The sequence below is a fragment of the Electrophorus electricus genome, chromosome 20 (genome assembly GCF_013358815.1).
Source record: "Electrophorus electricus isolate fEleEle1 chromosome 20, fEleEle1.pri, whole genome shotgun sequence".
NCBI lineage: Eukaryota > Metazoa > Chordata > Actinopteri > Gymnotiformes > Gymnotidae > Electrophorus > Electrophorus electricus.
The window spans coordinates 6,833,024-6,851,200 of NC_049554.1; the positions used below are offsets into that span (position 1 = coordinate 6,833,024).

The 18,177-nt window shown below is 38.3% G+C and overlaps 1 protein-coding gene across 1 annotated transcript in view; it reads left to right on the forward strand.

The window, feature by feature from the left end:
* Window positions 1–3,756: 3,756 nt before the first annotated feature.
* Window positions 3,757–18,177, forward strand: part of nckap1l (NCK associated protein 1 like) — a 30,895-nt gene continuing 16,474 nt past the window's right edge. Inside the window, exons 1-8 of the mRNA XM_027016596.2 lie at window positions 3,757–3,901; window positions 7,234–7,344; window positions 7,451–7,543; window positions 11,225–11,281; window positions 11,399–11,541; window positions 14,478–14,568; window positions 16,324–16,461; window positions 16,966–17,014. Coding sequence (XP_026872397.2) covers window positions 3,800–3,901; window positions 7,234–7,344; window positions 7,451–7,543; window positions 11,225–11,281; window positions 11,399–11,541; window positions 14,478–14,568; window positions 16,324–16,461; window positions 16,966–17,014 — 784 coding nt within the window. The 5' untranslated portion in view covers window positions 3,757–3,799. The remainder of the gene's footprint in view (window positions 3,902–7,233; window positions 7,345–7,450; window positions 7,544–11,224; window positions 11,282–11,398; window positions 11,542–14,477; window positions 14,569–16,323; window positions 16,462–16,965; window positions 17,015–18,177) is intronic.

The window sequence follows — 18,177 nt, forward strand, 5'->3', positions numbered from 1 at the left end:
CTTTAACACTGCTTCTCATGTGATAGACCACATGATCACAAATTCTCCATCAGTTCAGCTTTTTTTATACATACTATCCTTTTGGTACAAGATTTATTAAACAGAGGGTGACGATCATAATGTAAGACCTATTCTATCTGCAGGTATAGAGAATAAATTCTCTTTTATTGTCACATTGCACTTAGACAGGAGTGAAGGTGAGTGAAAATCGTATCCCCACACAGCATTGAATACATAAAATACACTCATCATCATAAATATATACACTATCATACACACTATGAACATTATCATACACACTGTCATTTATACATCATACACATTTCGCACTATACATCATTCACTCTATTGTACATATACATCAAATACTCTGTACACTACACAATACTCACTATAACATTCACATTTAATATACATAAATCCAGAGTAGAGATGAGTGGGGTGCTGGCCACTAGATAGTGTGCTATCAGATAAGCATGACTAGGAATTGTATGGGGGTGAGAGAGAGATTGTCCATGTAAGTTGTATGTGTTTTGTGTGATTTCAGCCTACATCAGCATCACGAGTACCTACTGGCCATTCAGCAGCCTGATGGCCCGAGGGAAGAAGCTGAGTCAAAACCATTACCATCGGAGGGAAGAAGATGAATCAAAACCAGTACCATCTGAAGGAAGAAGCTGACTCAAAACCAGTATGATCAGAAGTCAGTGAGAAGAGTCTGTGACTAGGGTGGGCAGAGTCTTTTGTGATAAACTTTAACTTCCTTAGACAGCTCTGGGTATAGAACTTCAACCCTGGTGATGTTTTGGGCAGTGTATACCACTATCTGCAGAGCTTTGCCATCAAAAGTGGTGCAGTTATTCAAATCAGGATGGTCTCAACAAGTGTACAAGTGTAAGTTTACTTCATACCAAACCTTCTCAGCTTTCTATGGTATAAGAGGCACTATTGTGCCTTCTTCAGCATACATCCCGTATGTTAATCCATGCGAGGTCCCCTGTAATATGTATACCAAAGAACTTGAAGGTGCTAACCCTCTATACTGTAGCCCCAATGATGGTAATAGATATGCATATTTCCTGTTTCCTGAAGTCCACCATTAGCTGCTTGGTCTTGTTGATAGTAATTGTTACATCCTGTGGTTATATGGCTTTACTTTTAGTCTGATGTTGGACACTGCCCTTTGCCATTCCTTCTGCTTTTTGTGCTGGCACTCTCTCTCTCTCTCTCTCGCACTATCGTTTTCTCTCTCTTACATGTTGAACTGCTCTGGTGGTGATGTGTCTGCTGCGCCTCATCACATGCTATGATTGTCTGTAGCTTGACATGCCTTTGAAACATGTGATGCCTACATGGGGCACCGCAGTGCACGGCGTGGCCTATGATGGGTGATAAGTCACAAGAGTTAACATGAAGTCATTCATGCTGCTCACGTTCCTGTTAGATCTTTGGTGGATTAGTCAAGCTTGACGATGACAATGTTCTGACAATGTTGGCATCATGATAGTTTTAAACGGTCTTCTAGTCACATTAAGCAAATTAAAAAATGTATATTTTTCTGGTTTGTTTTGTTTGTCCTTTTTCTCCTGTGTGTCTACTGTAGGATAAGTTGCCCATGTGTTTTTCAATAAAGCCCATGGTGCGATTTAAGTGTGAATAGCTTTGTTGATCATGATGAAATTTGTTTATCATTAACAATGGGGTTTTTCAAAATTAAGATGATATTTGCCTATCTGGTGTTTACACTGGTGGAGTCTACCAGGTTGACAGGAGTGTGGGGGTTGGACATTCTACAGGTAAGGGCACTGTTGACCTGCTGGGAGGAGACATTATACATGCAACCTTCATACATCTGCTGAGCTGTTCATGAGTCTGCAAAGCGAAAACACAGGAGCTTGTGGGAGCTTGTTGATGGTCATACTAGTTGGTATATTAGCTGCTGTAGCAGACTAGTGTTCTGAAACCCTTTGGCAATTAATTGAGAAGAAATACCTAAGAGATGGAAATTAATCACATTCCTTTAATGTAGTAATCCTGTGAACTACATGACAGACGCATTTAAAATAGATGATAGTTATCTGTAATGGAATAAATGTTTTAAGTTGTAATCCTTTTGACCCTGTGTGTAATGAATACGTAGCCAGTGTAAAGAAATGAGAATTTGAGTGATTTCATATGAGAGGCTTTTCTTCCACACACAGAACTGCTTTCTCTGAGTTCAGTATGTTTGGTATGTCAGATCAATTTGCTTTTCAAGTTTGATGATGGCAGGGAAAGAGCTGGAGTATATTTTACGTAGGCAATCCATATGATAGTCCCATGTTATTACTATTATGTGTTGGTTCAGCTTTGTGAAGCAAGCGTGTATACTGAAGCCATTGTGAAAAATGTCTCACCCTGGCCTGCATGGCTAAAACCTTTGTCATACGAGAATGGCTTCTTATTTGCAGGTGTTCTTGCCAGGTGAAATGCCATCTATCCAGAAAACACAAAAAGATATTAATAATAAGCAGCAACAGATGAACACAGTGGGTAAAAGTTTGCAAAACCTACACCCTGAAAAAGCAACATATGTAATTGCACAATTGATCCATAGCTGATATTCATATATCCATATATCAACCATATATCAGCTGATATCCATATATCCATATATCAACCATATATCAGCTGATATCCATATATCCATATATCAACCATATATCAGCTGATATCCATATATCAACCATATATCAGCTGATATCCATATATCCATATATCAACTATATATCAGCTGATATCTATATATCAACCATATATCAGCTGTTATCCATATATCCATATATCAACTATATATCAGCTTATATCCATATATCAACCATATATCAGCTGATATCCATAGCTGATATCCATATATCAACCATATATCTGCTGATATCCATGTATCCATATATCAACCATATATCAGCTGATATCCATATATCAACCATATATCCGCTGATATCCATGTATCCATATATCAACCATATATCAGCTGATATCCATAGCTGATATCCATATATCAACCATATATCTACTGATATCCATAATGCAGTGAGATGAGTAACAATGAAACGATATATTGCAGATATACACTACCTAAAACTGTTATTCTTTCACTCAAAAAACAGGGGAATATAATAATAAGAAAAACCTATAATTATACATCCATATGCACACATAAATAACAAATAATGGCAGAAAACATGAAAAAGAAAAATCTTCATACATTTTATTAGGAGACACAGTATTGAGATTAAAAATATACCAAGCCTACCTCTGTAAGAGGAGTTTTTCATGGTCTCCACCTCTTGGGGACTGACTGACTATTTCCAGCCAGAGATTTCTTATCCCTGTTCCTGATGATGTATTTGTGCTCACAAATTCTGGTTTGTAATTGACGATTTGTTTAACCTATAAGGGCAGACCAGTAGGTGTATGTTAAAAACACAAGTAGGTTATGCCACATGTAACATGCTGCAGATAAGACTGCTGGGAGAGATTTGGTGTTATTGGAATTCTAAATTACATCTATTTTAGGTGTACTTGGTTATGTTCGGTGAATTGTGTTTAGGGTACATATAAACAGTTCAAACTTAAAATGTCAAAATGAGCTCATTCTGTGGATGTTAACATATCGTGTGTTGTTGCGTGAACAGCTCATACTCTACTGGTGGTAAGTGGCCCCACCCTCTCCACCAAGAGCTGGTTACTGCCATTTTCCGTTCCTGACTTCCTTTGTGATTGTCTGTTTGTGTAAAGTGCTGGGGGCCACAACACTATGGCCACAACTATGGCTTACCAACAGAAATTGGCAGAGAAACTCCTTGTTCTTAACGACAGGGGTCAAGGGGTTCTAATCAGGATGAATCACATTAAAAAGGTAAGCGTAACATTTTCTCTAGTATGAAAAAGGGAACACGGAGGGCCGTAATTCTTACATCTGAAGATACATTTTTCTTTTTTTCAGTGTGTATGCTTTTACCATTTTACCATCTTAAAGTCAAATAGCCCTACTGTTTACTTTGTTTCATTTTTCAAACAGTTGTGGTTACATGGTTAATTATGTTGAGGCTTTATGAATTAGATTCTTTTAAAATTTTTGCAGAGGAAAAATATTTTAATTTATGTAATGTATTCTTGAGCATGTAACTTTAAATGTACATTCTGTATTTGTGGAAAAAATGTTGAGAAGATTAGGAGGAAGTATAAACAGGAAACCAAAAAATGGTGTCAGCCCTTTTAGCTACTCACAGCCATCTGAATGCATCTGTGCATCTTGAACATTTGTTGTGTGGTTCACTAGACATATTTTACTTGAAAAGAGAACTTAAGGGCTTTAGTTTGAATTCTATCATCTTAAATTTATAAAATCTTAACTGTACAAATTCAAAACTTTACAGGACATATATTTGACTTACTTTTATCTATACAATTTTAATATGCTAAATTGAAATATATTTCGGTTTCAGTTTCAGTTCTTTCTTTCAGTTCACTTCAGTTCTTAGTTGCATAAAAGGCTTTTCATTCATTTATCTATGCATTAATTTATTGATGTATTAATTTATTCATGTGTTCTTTCAGGATTTGTTTAACAGGTTCCTTTTACGGTACAGGATCAGTTTTCACATGTTAGGAGTTTCACTTATTAGTTTCAATTATTGGAAGATTTATTCATGAGGCTGTAGGTTTTGTACTATACAAGAAAAAGACTGTTTGTCCTCCCTTTATTCAAATATTGGCATATTTATCAGCCAGTATCAGCAAATCATTAAGTATTACATTCTGAATTTCTACAGTAAATAAGATACTAGGTGATATCACTCAGTTCATAACATAAATTGATTTACTCAGTGACAACCAATCACCAAACTATTAATTTTATCGTACATAATAATAATATAGTATAACTTAATCAAGTAATATATGTATGATAATATATATTATGTACTCACACACTGTTGTGTGTGTATGCTTGAGCTCAAAAAACATTATGTGATCTTTTGACCAACAGTTGGGCCATTCCTCTGACATTATTTTTAACATTATAACTGGCTGTGGTAGTTTCAGGAGTATTTTTGTTTGTTTTTGTTCTGCACAACCCCCATCTTTGGAGGATGTATAGTCCTTTTTTGTTAATAATACATATTTTATGAATCTATGAGGTCTTCAGTGAGACAGAGGACATAGAGAAAGGACAATATACAATTACAACAACAAAATAAAATAAAAATTGAAAAAGAACCAAAAGAAATTCCGGTGTGTTTTTGCTAATGCTGCATCAACAAGCTACTTGTAGCTGGCTGTAACTGTATTGTTGTGGTTGGCTGTAGCTGTAATATTGCAGTTGGCCGTAGCTGTAATGATGTAGTTGGTTGTAGCTGGCTGTAGCTGTATTGGTGTAGTTGGCTGTAACTGTAATGTTGTAGTTGGCTATAGCTGTAATGGTGTAGTTGGCTGTAGCTGTAATATTGTAGTTGGCTGTAATTAATGTTGTAGTTGACTGTAGCTGGCTGTAGCTGTAATGGTGTAGTTGGCTGTGGTTGTAATGTTATAGTGGGCTGTAGCTGTAATGATGTAGTTGGCTGTAGCTGGCTGTAGCTGTAATGTTGTAGATGGCTGTAGCTGTAATATTGTAGTTGGCTGTAACTGTAATGTTGCAGATGGCTGTAGCTGTAATATTGTAGTTGGCTGTAGCTAATGTTCTAGCTGGCTGTAGCTGTAATGGTGTAGTTGGCTGTGAGTGTAATGTTATAGTTGGCTGTAATGATGTAGCTGGCTGTAGCTCTAATGTTGTGCTTGGCTGTAGCTGTAATGTTGTAGTTAGCTGTATCTGTAATGTTGTAGTTGGCTGTAGCTGTAATGGTGTAGTTGGTTGTATCTGTAATGTTGTAGTTGGCTGTAGCTGGCTGTAGCTGTAATGTTGTAGTTGGCTGTAGCTGTAATATTGTAGTTGGCTGTAACTGTAATGTTGTAGTTGGCTGTGGTAGCGGTAGCTTCAGATGTTTTTGCTGATGGTACAACAGCAGGCTCCTCACTGCTAGGCATGGCGCTAACATGTGCTTGCTGCCCCCGTCTGCAGTTAGTACGGACTCATGTGGACCACTTCAAACACTGATAGATATGCAACTTTATTTGGATAGCATGTCTTACAGTGGACATCAACAAAAAGCAATTTTATGAAGAAACGATTAGAGATACTTTATGAGCAACTTGAGGCCACAGTAAAAATATTTCATGATACCAAAAAGGAATGACATTGAATAATTACTGAAATTCAGCATAATAACAGAAAAGAAAAAAGGAAAGTTCATTCAGAATACTAAAACAAGATTATGCACTGGTCTCATATACTGTAGGTGTGGTGGATGGGACAGGCTTTGTGGTAACCAGTGCACACATCAAGCTAGCAGAAAATGTAAGGTTGTTGGATCTACAGTCCTCAACACAGTGTATAGCATAACACAAACAGAAGCTTTAGCAGGTCTTATGTAAAAAGTGAGGACCAGAAGGTAGCACAAACATTAAGACTTCGGTCCTGTTCTAGACCAGTTATGGTTGGGGTTAGGATTAGTTCTCTTCTACTCCCCTGTGAACAAAGTTTGATAAAGAAAGCCAACATGGACATGAAAAAAATTGTAAAAGTATAGTCTGTCAGACACGCCACTAAATACATCCGAACTACACCACTGTTTGACTTTAACACTAATAAAATCTCTTTAAAATGTGCATGTCATAGATAGCTAGTGTAATTTTGCCCCAGTTAAGATCTTAGCTTCAACTGATTTTAATTTCATCTTCAAGGATCTCAAGTTGGCCAAAAAGGATATTTGTGATATTACAGTAACATTTCAGTTTGTTAAACCTCTATATGTCCACACATACTCACCAATATGAAAAACAAAAGGCTTGGCTAAACATTTTTTATACTTGGGTTATAGGTTGTGGAGGGACTTTGTAAGAAAATGTTCCAGCCTCTGTTATAATTCTTTTAGTTTTTCTGAATGCTACATTTGCTTTGTTTCACATCAGTATCCTGCTGCTGGACTCAAACAATGTACAGCTAAATTGCAAAGCAGTTGGCATAAGAAAATTGTGTAAATATAAATTTGTTTGCACAGATGAACAAAATTAAAATGAATGGTGTGTATAATATGACTGCTAAATGATTATTAACTGACTAAATACAAACTATTAATGTGTTCATTGTCTTAGACTTGCACAGATCCTAAACGAAGACCATCCTTCCTCGCTGACAAGTCAATGGAAGGAGTTGTAAAGTACATCAACAGAAAATTCCCCAACATAGATTTAAGGGGAAGCAGTGTAAGTATTTTATTTTTTAAAACAGTAAAACCCATTCATTGTTAATGGATTGGAGCAGTATCAGTGGTTTGATGAGGAATTAACTTTTCTCCCCAAATGTGTGCAGCAACAGCTGAGCAACATACAGAAACAGAAATCTGCAGTATTGGAAGGCTTGAGCAGTTACTATGAGTCTTTCATTGATGTCATGGAATTCAGGGTAAAATATTTAAACATACACACACATTCATATGTATATATGAAATGTTTGGACACTTTATTCTCTACTATATTCTATATAGACTTTATATTATATGCTTTATATTCTATATACACTTTATTTTTGTATACTATAATAATAATAACTTACATAGAATTTTACAATTACCAAAACCAACAAAACAAAACAAACACACACAACTAAATTCCTGATGGCTTTCGAGGATTCTTTTTTTTGGGGGGGTGGGTGTCTTCCCATTTGTAACATTGTCTCAGCCTGCTTCCCAAGGCTGCCTCCTGTTGGGTAGGTGTTGTTGTGCTGCTGTTGTGGTACTTATAGGTGTTGTGGTACTTATAGGTGTTGTGCATAGGTGTTGTGCTGTTGTTGTTGCACTGCTCTGTAGGTGTTGTTTTCCAGCAGTGCATTTACATTTACATTTCTGCCATTTGGGAGATGCTTATCCAGAGCGACTTACAAAAGTAGTTTGTCATTTACTCATAGAATACATCCTAGCCAGTACAGTAGGTTAGAGTCCAAGATAGCATTGAACTAGAAAACTGTTGCAATACAGGGATCGGTGCTGTTGCCTAGAAATGCAAAATACATAAGCTCTATAACAGACAACAATAAATGCAATAAACAATACTCTAAAATAAGTGCAATGCTGATGTGTAAGTGTTGTTGTGTTGTTGTGTAGGTGTGTTAAAGTGCATAATGATTGGCGGTGACATTTCCCCAGAAATGTTAAGGGCCCGTATCCTACAATATGCTTTTATTTTAGATTTTTCCTTGATGCCACTTACAATGTTTGTGTGGATTTATGTCTCAAGAACAGGGTTAGGGTTAGGGACAGTCACAACACATTCTCAAATGACCATTTTCCACCTTCTCTCGATCCCTTAGAAATTAAACAGGAGCAGCTGTGGCTTAGTGTTTGAGGTACTTGAGGGGTAACCAGAAGGTTGCCCATTCAAGCCCTTAACGTTCCCTTAACCTTTAATTGCTGAAGTTGCATTCAGTCATATCTGTAAGCCGCTTTGGATAAAAGTGTCAGCTAAATGTAACTGTTGAAACTCTTACTGTGCCTTTAAAACAGATATAAAGCAAGTGAGCTCTGTTCTGATTGTACAGTATACCCTGTATTGTGCCTCATTCAAACAGCACTCAGAGCTTTAACACGCTTTGAAGAACTGCAATATAACTGGACAGGACTAAACTGCTGTAGGGCAGAACAGGCATAGATAAGTTTGCACTTGTGACATCAGAGAAACATTGCTTTTGTAACAATGAGTGATTGGGACGTGGATGTATATGCTGAGAAGAGCAAGATTTATTATAGACAAATCCAGAATCATAATTATTAGTACAATCCAGGGTCAGTGAGCCAGAGTCCAAGAATACATACAATACACATCTTTTTGTTTTTAAAGAAACAAAACACAAAAGGGGAAGCAGGCTATAACAATCACACTGGCAACAATAGGAACAACTAACCCTAGTGATAAATGAGACTTGGATCACATGAATGATGGGCAGGGAAAACACAAGGTAGTCTATTGTATCTCTGTATAGAAATTCTCTATGTTCAGTCAGTCCTTGCGAAGACTCATTTACCTGTCATATGTTTTCTGTTCTCTGTGGTTCTTGGATTTTTGCTTTTTCCCCTTTGTAGTGGTTTGCCTTACTGGGTTGACTTTATCTTGACTTCCACCTGGTTTTTGACTATGACTTGGTTTGCCCTTATCAGATTAAAATACTCTGATCACTGCATTCAGTTCTGTCTCTGTTCACCAGATGCTACACCTACTTAGTTTGTGTGTTATGTTTAAGCTGAGGTTTTTTTTTCATATTGGCTAAATATTGTGCATATAACACATAAGTTACAAGCATCGCATTAGATTTGGTGATCACTTGGTGATTAGTAGATACAATGTGAAAATATTCCAAGATCTTGCCCAAAGTCACTTACTACACTTCTTACTCTTCATTATATTTACCTTGCAATTAGGTGACCGATCAATCAGACCAGCTGGCTATCTAGATATCCCACATTGTGTAACGTTGTGGAGTTAGAGCAGGATGCGGGGACAAGTTTCATGAAATATAGACATACGTTTATGAACACACAAACCACGAAAGACGTAGCACGTAGGCTATCATGGCTAAACACTGACACAGTAACACAAACGATAGACTTTTATACATGCATACTAATGACACACAACAAGGATCAGGTGTGGAACACGGGGGGGGGCGTGGCCACACAGACGAACACACGCACACGTACACACACACATACACACACACACACAAAACACACACGGGGAGATGTTTGGGAGGAGGGGCCGTACCCTGACACATTGCCTAGCTAACAACTTAGAATATAATTGATATCAGACCAAACTTTACTTTCATATTAATAATGCAGATTAAGAGAGAGCACTGATTTCACACACAGATATGTGAGCCTTAAAGAAAAGGATATATCGTGAGCTATTTTTCATAAATGTAATTTGAGTCCCACACCGCAAAATGTGTCTGTTCACTGTTCATTATGTTGGTGTACTGTGCAGTTGTGTAACTTAATTCACCAGTCCTCCCACACTTGACAGGTTGGGATGTACAAAATGTAAAAACTATTTTAAAATGTAATGGGAGGAACGGTGATGCATATAATGGAGTAAAAGTAAAAGTTTGACGTTGCAAATATACTTGAGTAAAAGTATAAATTACACTCTTTTAAAACAGCTCTTAAAAGTACAATTTGTTCAAAAAGGTGCTTAAGTAAATGTAACAGAGTAAATGTAGCATGTTACAACAGAGTAAATGTAACGGAGCAAATGTAGCGTGTTACAACAGAGTAAATGTAACAGAGTAAATGTAGCATGTTACAACAGAGTAAATGTAACAGAGCAAATGTAGCGTGTTACAACAGAGTAAATATAACAGAGCAAATGTAGCGTGTTACAACAGAGTAAATATAACAGAGTAAATGTAGCGTGTTACAACAGAGTAAATGTAACAGAGTAAATCTAGCATGTTACAACTCTGTTACAAATGTAACAGAGTAAATGTAGTATGTTACAACCACCTCTGATGCTGATTAATTTTTCTTTAAAAGAATTCATCATCAGTTGTTAATTATGTGCTAATCTTACCTTCCATGTTATGATACAAACCAGAAAGTGTTCCCTAGTTTGTACTCATCATGCCTTCCAGCCTTGGCACTACACTACCCACAAACCCTTAGTTCGCTGCAGGTCACCTGATTATTGGTCACTCTTGTTTCTAGTTACGCCTCTGTTATCTCCCTATATAAGCCCGTCTTATTTTGTCTGCTAGTCACACATTTCCAACCATTTGTATTTACTCCTCTTGCTGTTCTGGTTATGAACTCATTTCCCTGCATTTTGGAATAGTGCTTGCCTATATGCCCTTTTGGATCTGTTCGCTTATCGTCTGTTATCTGGATCTAACTACATGTAAATAAATACATCAAAAATGTTTTACATTTCACAGCTACATATTTTGGTTTTGAATGAACTTGCTGTAAATTAAAAGATGAAGTGCATTGTCCTATTATCGTTACTGAATAAGTGGCTTGTTTTACTCAAGGTATCAAAATAATAAATCAGTGTAATGATGTTAATTCCACATATACCTCTTACTTGTTTATTTCAGGACCACGTTTATGACTTACTCAACACAATAGATGCCTGCCAGTGTTTTTTTAACATAGTAAGTATTGCATAAATTGAAGTATTCAGACCTAGAAATAGAACTTTCTGTAAATAACACTGTCAGTTTTATTTATAAATATGATTCATGGCATAACAAGTACATTCATTGTTTCAGACTGTGAATTTTGACTTCACCAAGAACTACCTGGACCTGATCATTACCTATGCCTCAGTCATTTTAATGCTCTCACGCATCGATGATAAAAAAGTGCTGGTGGGAATGTATAACTGCGCCTATGAGCTGTCAAATGGAAGCAGGTAAATATGACTATTTGATATTTCATTTGTCTCACTTGTTTGAGGGAAGTGCACACTCAGACTGAGTAATAATATATTATGAGACTATTTGTCAGGCGCCACAATCTTGGACATTCCCATGTATAATAAAGCTGCATTGTCACATCAAATCTGTGAACATCTGGACTCCATCTATATTGCAACACAGTAATGCAGGAGGCCATTTGTAACTTTGAATTACTAAATTACTATTACTGAATTACTAAAAGGGGATCACAGAATTGAACAGAACTTTAATAGAGCTTTTAGATCAGAATTGAAAAGAACGAAGCTTTTATGTCATTAACACAAGAGCTACCTGGAACAACCGAGCTCATTTTGTTTTCTGCTTCTGTTATGGCTGCCCACCCCTGTCTCCGTGGTTTCTCAGTCTCATGTCTGTTTTGATTGACTTCCTTATTGCGGTTCCATTCCTTGGATTTGTTTTCTCCGCCCCTCATGAGTTGCACCTGTGTATTGTTTAGTGTTCGCTAGTCCATGTATTTAATCCCTGATTTTGTGCTGTCTTGTTGCTGGTCATTGTGAATCGAAGCCTCTGTGTGTTAATCCATGTCTTTGTGATTCCTAGCCTGCATGTTTATCATGGCCTCCATGTGTTAATCCGTACCTTGTTTGTGCTATTCCTAGCCACTGTGTTAGTCCTAGCCTTTTACTTCCAAGCTTTATGTTTTGTTTCATATAGTTTAATCATGTATTCCTGAGCTTTGAGAATTGGCTCACTGCCCCTGGACTGTTCAAACAACTCTGGATTTGCCTGTAATAAAACTCATCTCAGCATATGCATCTGCTTTTTTACACACACACACACACACACACGGCTCTGGTACCGGAGGTTGGGGGTTTAAATCCAAACTGAGGCATCTCCAACAAGGTCCCTGACATAAGGTCCTTTACTCTACCCACCTACCTCACTAACAATGAGGGTCAGAAATAAGTCACACTGGTTTGGACATTGCCTGGGTCAGCAAGAGCAGGGTCAGAGAGGGTGACGAGGGTATATACAGAGGATGTGGGAACTATGGATGCTTTGATACCCAACATCTAGACTAACACCAAAACAACTAGTGGCTGAGTGTGGCAACTGCTGTCATAACTAGAGATTGACCAGATACAACTTGAATACTATGTCATCATCATCATCATCATCATCATCCCCACACCCTGAAATTTGGAACCAAGGCCAAATGAGCCCCTGTACCAAGCTCAACACCAGAGCTTCTGACCTGAGATCTTGGTTAAGCTGGGAACCAGTCATAGCAGAGGACCAAGACCAACTAAAGTACCTGCAAAGCTGTTGCAGGACAAATCACTGAGACCAACCAGATAATATACGCCACAGACTGAGTGCAACGCTGAGCGGTCAGGAGGTGGAAGCAAGCGCAGAGAAGATCGAGATCTATTAGGGGAAAATTCAAATCATGGTCATTTGGATAGTCCAGGGTCATTGAGCCAATACTTAGAATATGGAGATACATGACAAACACACGAAAGCAAACAGGAAGCAGGCAATAACGAATGCTAGGAAGAACTCGGAGGCTAACAAACATGAAGGCACAGAGTACAAACTTACATGCAGGCTTTCAGATATTCAGACATTGAATGAACAGCAGAGACACAGGGAACCAGACAGGATTTAAATATATGAACTATTTAACTCTAAACCAGACACAGGTGAAAGTAATAACAGCCGTGGAAAAACAGACGAGGGGGTGGAGAAAACTAAACCAAGGAACAGAACAACTAGGAAGTAAAGGAAAACAGAGACATGACAGGGAAACCATGGAAACAGGGAAGCCAGGAGGTGAAGACAAACATTTATTCACACTAGATAAGACACAGAGAAACAATAATCATTCTGGCATTCACATGAAACAAACAGAGCAGCGTGATACAAATGAAGAATGATAAACAAGCACATAAGCAGACACACAAATTATAACCATGAACGAGACCATTAACACACATGCAATGCCCTACAGTGACAGACAACATGCTATACAACACTGGGGTTTAAATACAGACATAAACGATATGAACAACAAGGTGCAGGTGTGTGACCACAAGAGGGCGTGGTAACAAACAAGGGGGCAGTCACAGAGAGAAGAGTCAACAGTAAACTCCCACTGCACGTGATGGGCCGTACCACGTGATAAGTGAGAAGGGGAGCATACCATTACAATTATTTTGAGGTTTTTTGAGGTAGTAAAGGTTTAGAAAGTCATATTTGGACTGATTCTGGGGTACCTGTAGTCTCACTGGCAAAACTACCCCTCCTCAATTTTGAGGAGTTTTGTTCTCTGAGTAGTTTTGCTCACTTATGAGGGCTTTGCTCAGCCAGTGAATATGGGCTCAGCTGTGTATCATTATAGAATCTGCTCTCAGAGTTGGTTTGTTTTTAAGCAACATGTATCCTACTGGTTGATCTTGTTAGCATGTGAGTCTCGCTTCACTGCTGCATAGGTGTTGCCTTTGCAGAACAGACGGTATTGATTACACTCGGGAGAAAAGGTGTGCATGTTTTCCACTGGAGCAATGGCCCATTCAGGAGCATTTCCCATGAAGAGTCCATTTAAAATTGTGAAGGACCTGAATTGTGTGTGAAACTGTTCACTGCAACAAGAATCCCATGCATTGGTCCAAGCTGCTGGTGTATTCTCCATGCAGTGCTACAGCATCTACAGTGACAGCCAGCAAGGGTCAATCAAAGTCAAGCCAAAAAGAACAGTCCAAAAAAGAAAAAGGAACTTAGGAAGAGGCACTACAATCAATACGATTATTTATCTGTGCAATTGTTACTCATGCCATTTCAGAACAACTAATGTGTACTTTTGTATGTTCATTTTTGTATCATTCATATCATCTTTTTTAGTTTTTCATTGTTTATGTTACTTGCACAGTGACCCATCTTACCCTCGCCTTGGACAGATGATTCTGGAATATGAACATCCTTTGAAAAAACTCACTGAAGAGTTTGGTCCCCATACCAAGGTAAATTGTGTTGAGATTTTAAAAAATCAGTGACAAGTGAGAGAAACCATGAACTAGAATGTCATCCGTAAATGCATTTCTGTTTTGTTCGCACGGGGAAGCAGAGTATTTGGTGATTTACTCTGAGCATAGTAATGTAACATCGCAAGCATATGAAACACATGCTGTGGTGGAGGACCATCTGTTGGTCTTTGCTCAGAATGGTGAAAAGAATCAAGAAATTATTGTGCAGAAGACAACAGAGTTTCCACATTATTAGTCTTGCAACGAATAGTGAGTAAGAACAGGACATAACAGGAAAACCAGGGCTGTAAATACACAGTCAGATTAGAGCCAGATGAGACACAGGTGCAAAAAATGAAACACGGAGACAAGGCAAAGACTAAAGCCAGGTCCACACTGTGCAGTAATCAGCCCTGATTTGCTATCATAGGCCAAATCGTGCATCACACACAAATATCTTTGCTCATGAGTTAAGATCAGTGGACACAGAATGCACAGTGTGACGTATTCTGTTGCCGCCTGTTTTGTGCCTCTGTGAAAAAAGAAATGACTTTTGAATAGTGTCTGAAAATGTATATCAAAATTACAGTGGAACGACTCCTATGAGGTTCGTCTACAAGCCACCAATGAGAGGAGAGCACTGAGTGATGTGAACCTCACGAGACAATGAAAAATACTGACCATAGTGAAACATAAATAAATGTGGCAGTTGAAAGCAGCGCAGTGGTTTCTTGAGGCATAAAATTGCACTATTTTCTTTTTAGATACATGTACACTGAACATAGTCATTTCCTTTAATTCCATTTCCTCAAATTTATTGTTAGAGAATCTCTATGGTCTGACTTTAAAAACACGTGATATCACACAGTCGGACATAGAATTCTACCAATCCTTTACTGGCATCATCTCATACAGTCTGACATATAAGACCACTGAAATCACACAGTGCCAGACCGGCTTATAACAAAACAAAAATAAAGCCACATGGGAACCACAATGCTAAGCAGGATACTGTGACAAGCCACAGCTAAAATGAAATGTAACATTTTTTTGTGGATTACATTTACCTGATACTTTTATCCAAAGCAATTTACAATTATGACTGAGTACAACTTGAGCAATTGAGAGTTAAGGGTCTTGCTCAGGGACCCAACAGTGCCAGCTTGGCGCTTGAACCAGCAACCTTCTGATTATAGTACCTTACCTTAACATGCACATCCTTGAGACCAGACTAGGATAGAAAACTGGAATAGAGATTGATTGCTTATTTCTTTATTTTCTCTCTCTCTCTCTCTCTCTTGCTCTCTCTCACTACTTATTCTGCTCCTTATTGTTTATATTGTTATTGTGGTGTCCATTGTCATCCAGAGGAGGATGAGGCTTGGTTCCTCTCAAGGTTTCTTCCTCATGCTCTAGGGAGTTTTTCCTCGTGACTGTCACCCTTGGCTTGCTCACTGGAGCCTTGGACTTGGACATGTATAAACCTGTTTATACATGTATAAACAGCTTTGTGAAACATGTACTGTAAGGGCAGTGGTAGCTCAGTGGTCAAGGTACTTGACTTGCAGTCAGAAGGTTGCTGGTTCAAGCCATACCACTGTTGGGCCTCTGAGCAAGGCCTTTGACCCTCAAGTTGTACTCAGTCATAATTATAAGTTGCTTTTGATAAAAAGTGTCAGCTAAATATAAGCGTATAAATGTATGAATAAATATGGCTTTGTGTTCTCTGCCTTTTTGCCTCCTGATGGCCAGTCAGTGACAGAAGCCTTGCTCTCGCTGCATTCGGTTTATCCTCGTAGGAACCTACCAGCAGAACAATGGCGCAATGCCCAGCTTCTCAGCCTCCTGAGTGTTCCTGCCACAATGCTCAACCCTGCTATGTGTGACACTGTGAGTATGCTTTCTTAACAGCACATAGCTAATATCATATAACTTCCCCAGCACTGATGAAGTGGTAATGTTTTAATATCCTTGGATATATTGCTGTAAAATTAACTTCCTAGATCCTAGAAGATACTAGGAGTTAGGAATTAGTTAGTCTTTGAAATTAGTTCAGTAAATCCAAGTTAGATACAAAAATGAAGAAAGTATCAGGACTTAAAAGTGCTGTAATTCTCTCTAAGAGCTCCATTCATTGAAATCTCAGGATAAAAGATGTAGTATACCATATACGTGTGCAAAAGTGAAATTGCACTTGGTAAAATGGGTCATTTGAATTCCGACATTATGTTACCAATTATCAGTTTCACTTACCGATTTGTAGTATTTGCAGTACTCTCTATATAATTTTCATTTGAAATAAGCAGTGCTGGTTTAGATCATTTAATATCCTGTATGCAATATATTGTGATCTACTAGTAAGTGGTACTACTATTTGTCTTTGTGGTCTTACAGATGGCTTGTGAATATCTATCCATGGAGGTGATGGAACGCTGGATCATTTGTGAGTATCTCTTTTATAAAATAGCCTTAAGTCACATTGGAATAATTGTATTGCTACATTATATTGCATGCTACATTTTATTGTGTTGTTAACCCCCCGCCAACCCTAATTGAAACATTTTCAAAACTCATTTGCCACATTTTAAAGCTACTTTTGCTTTTATATTCTAAAGGTGAGGTTGGGGTTTTATTTGAAAACGGGACACTTGTCTGGTACCAGACAGCCGCTGACACAAACTAATCAGGCCCTAATCAGTTATCAGTTATTCTGGTGGTGGTTTCTGCAACCCTGGTTGGGATTCTGGTGGTGGTTTCTGCAACCCTGGTTGGGATTCTGGTGGTGGTTTCTGCAACCCTGGTTGGGATTCTGGTAGTGGTTTCTGCAACCCTGGTTGGGATTCTGGTGGTGGTTTCTGCAACCCTGGTTGGGATTCTGGTGGTGGTTTCTGCAACCCTGGTGGACAGTGCAGGACATCATAACTCTCATCCAGAGTCAGATATTTCCCCTGAATCGGGCCGTGTGGCTACTCTGTCCTGCTACTCTCCTCTTCAGGTGTCAGAAGGTCCGTGGACAATGCAAAGTGGGTGATAAAATAATGTTTCCTTTAACGTCTCACTCCAGACTTATTAAGGTTGTTACCATACAACCTAAAAACTAACTATGATCCCAGAACAGATTGAAATTGTCAATGAAATTCAGAAGAAATTCACTGATGTGCTGCCCATGTTTGTGATTGTGGAGTCATCCACGATCAGAGCTATGACTGCAGTGATCATCTCAGCCGAGAGCCACTAATTATTTGGCCTTCTGATGTTAGCCTGCTTAGTATTTCTGTTCTCGCTTGCTGATTTGTCTTTTGCCTTTGTGCAACTTATCAGTACTTTGCATGGTTAGGTTCTGTTTAACAACTCAGATTGAGGCTTCAGGGAGCTCAATGAATTTTATAGCCTTTGCTTTGCTCATTGTGCTATGCTGACATTAGCTTCATCTGACTCAACTTTGAATAAAATTATGTTTCTGAAAAGTATCGGTGATTCGTGGTGTCTCCCAGGGTGCAATTCTTCTAATTTAATGTACACATGCTTCCTCTGGGCAACGTCTTACAAGTCTTTGGTCTATCTTTCTACAGCTGCACAGACAACACTCAGATTTAATTGTCAGGT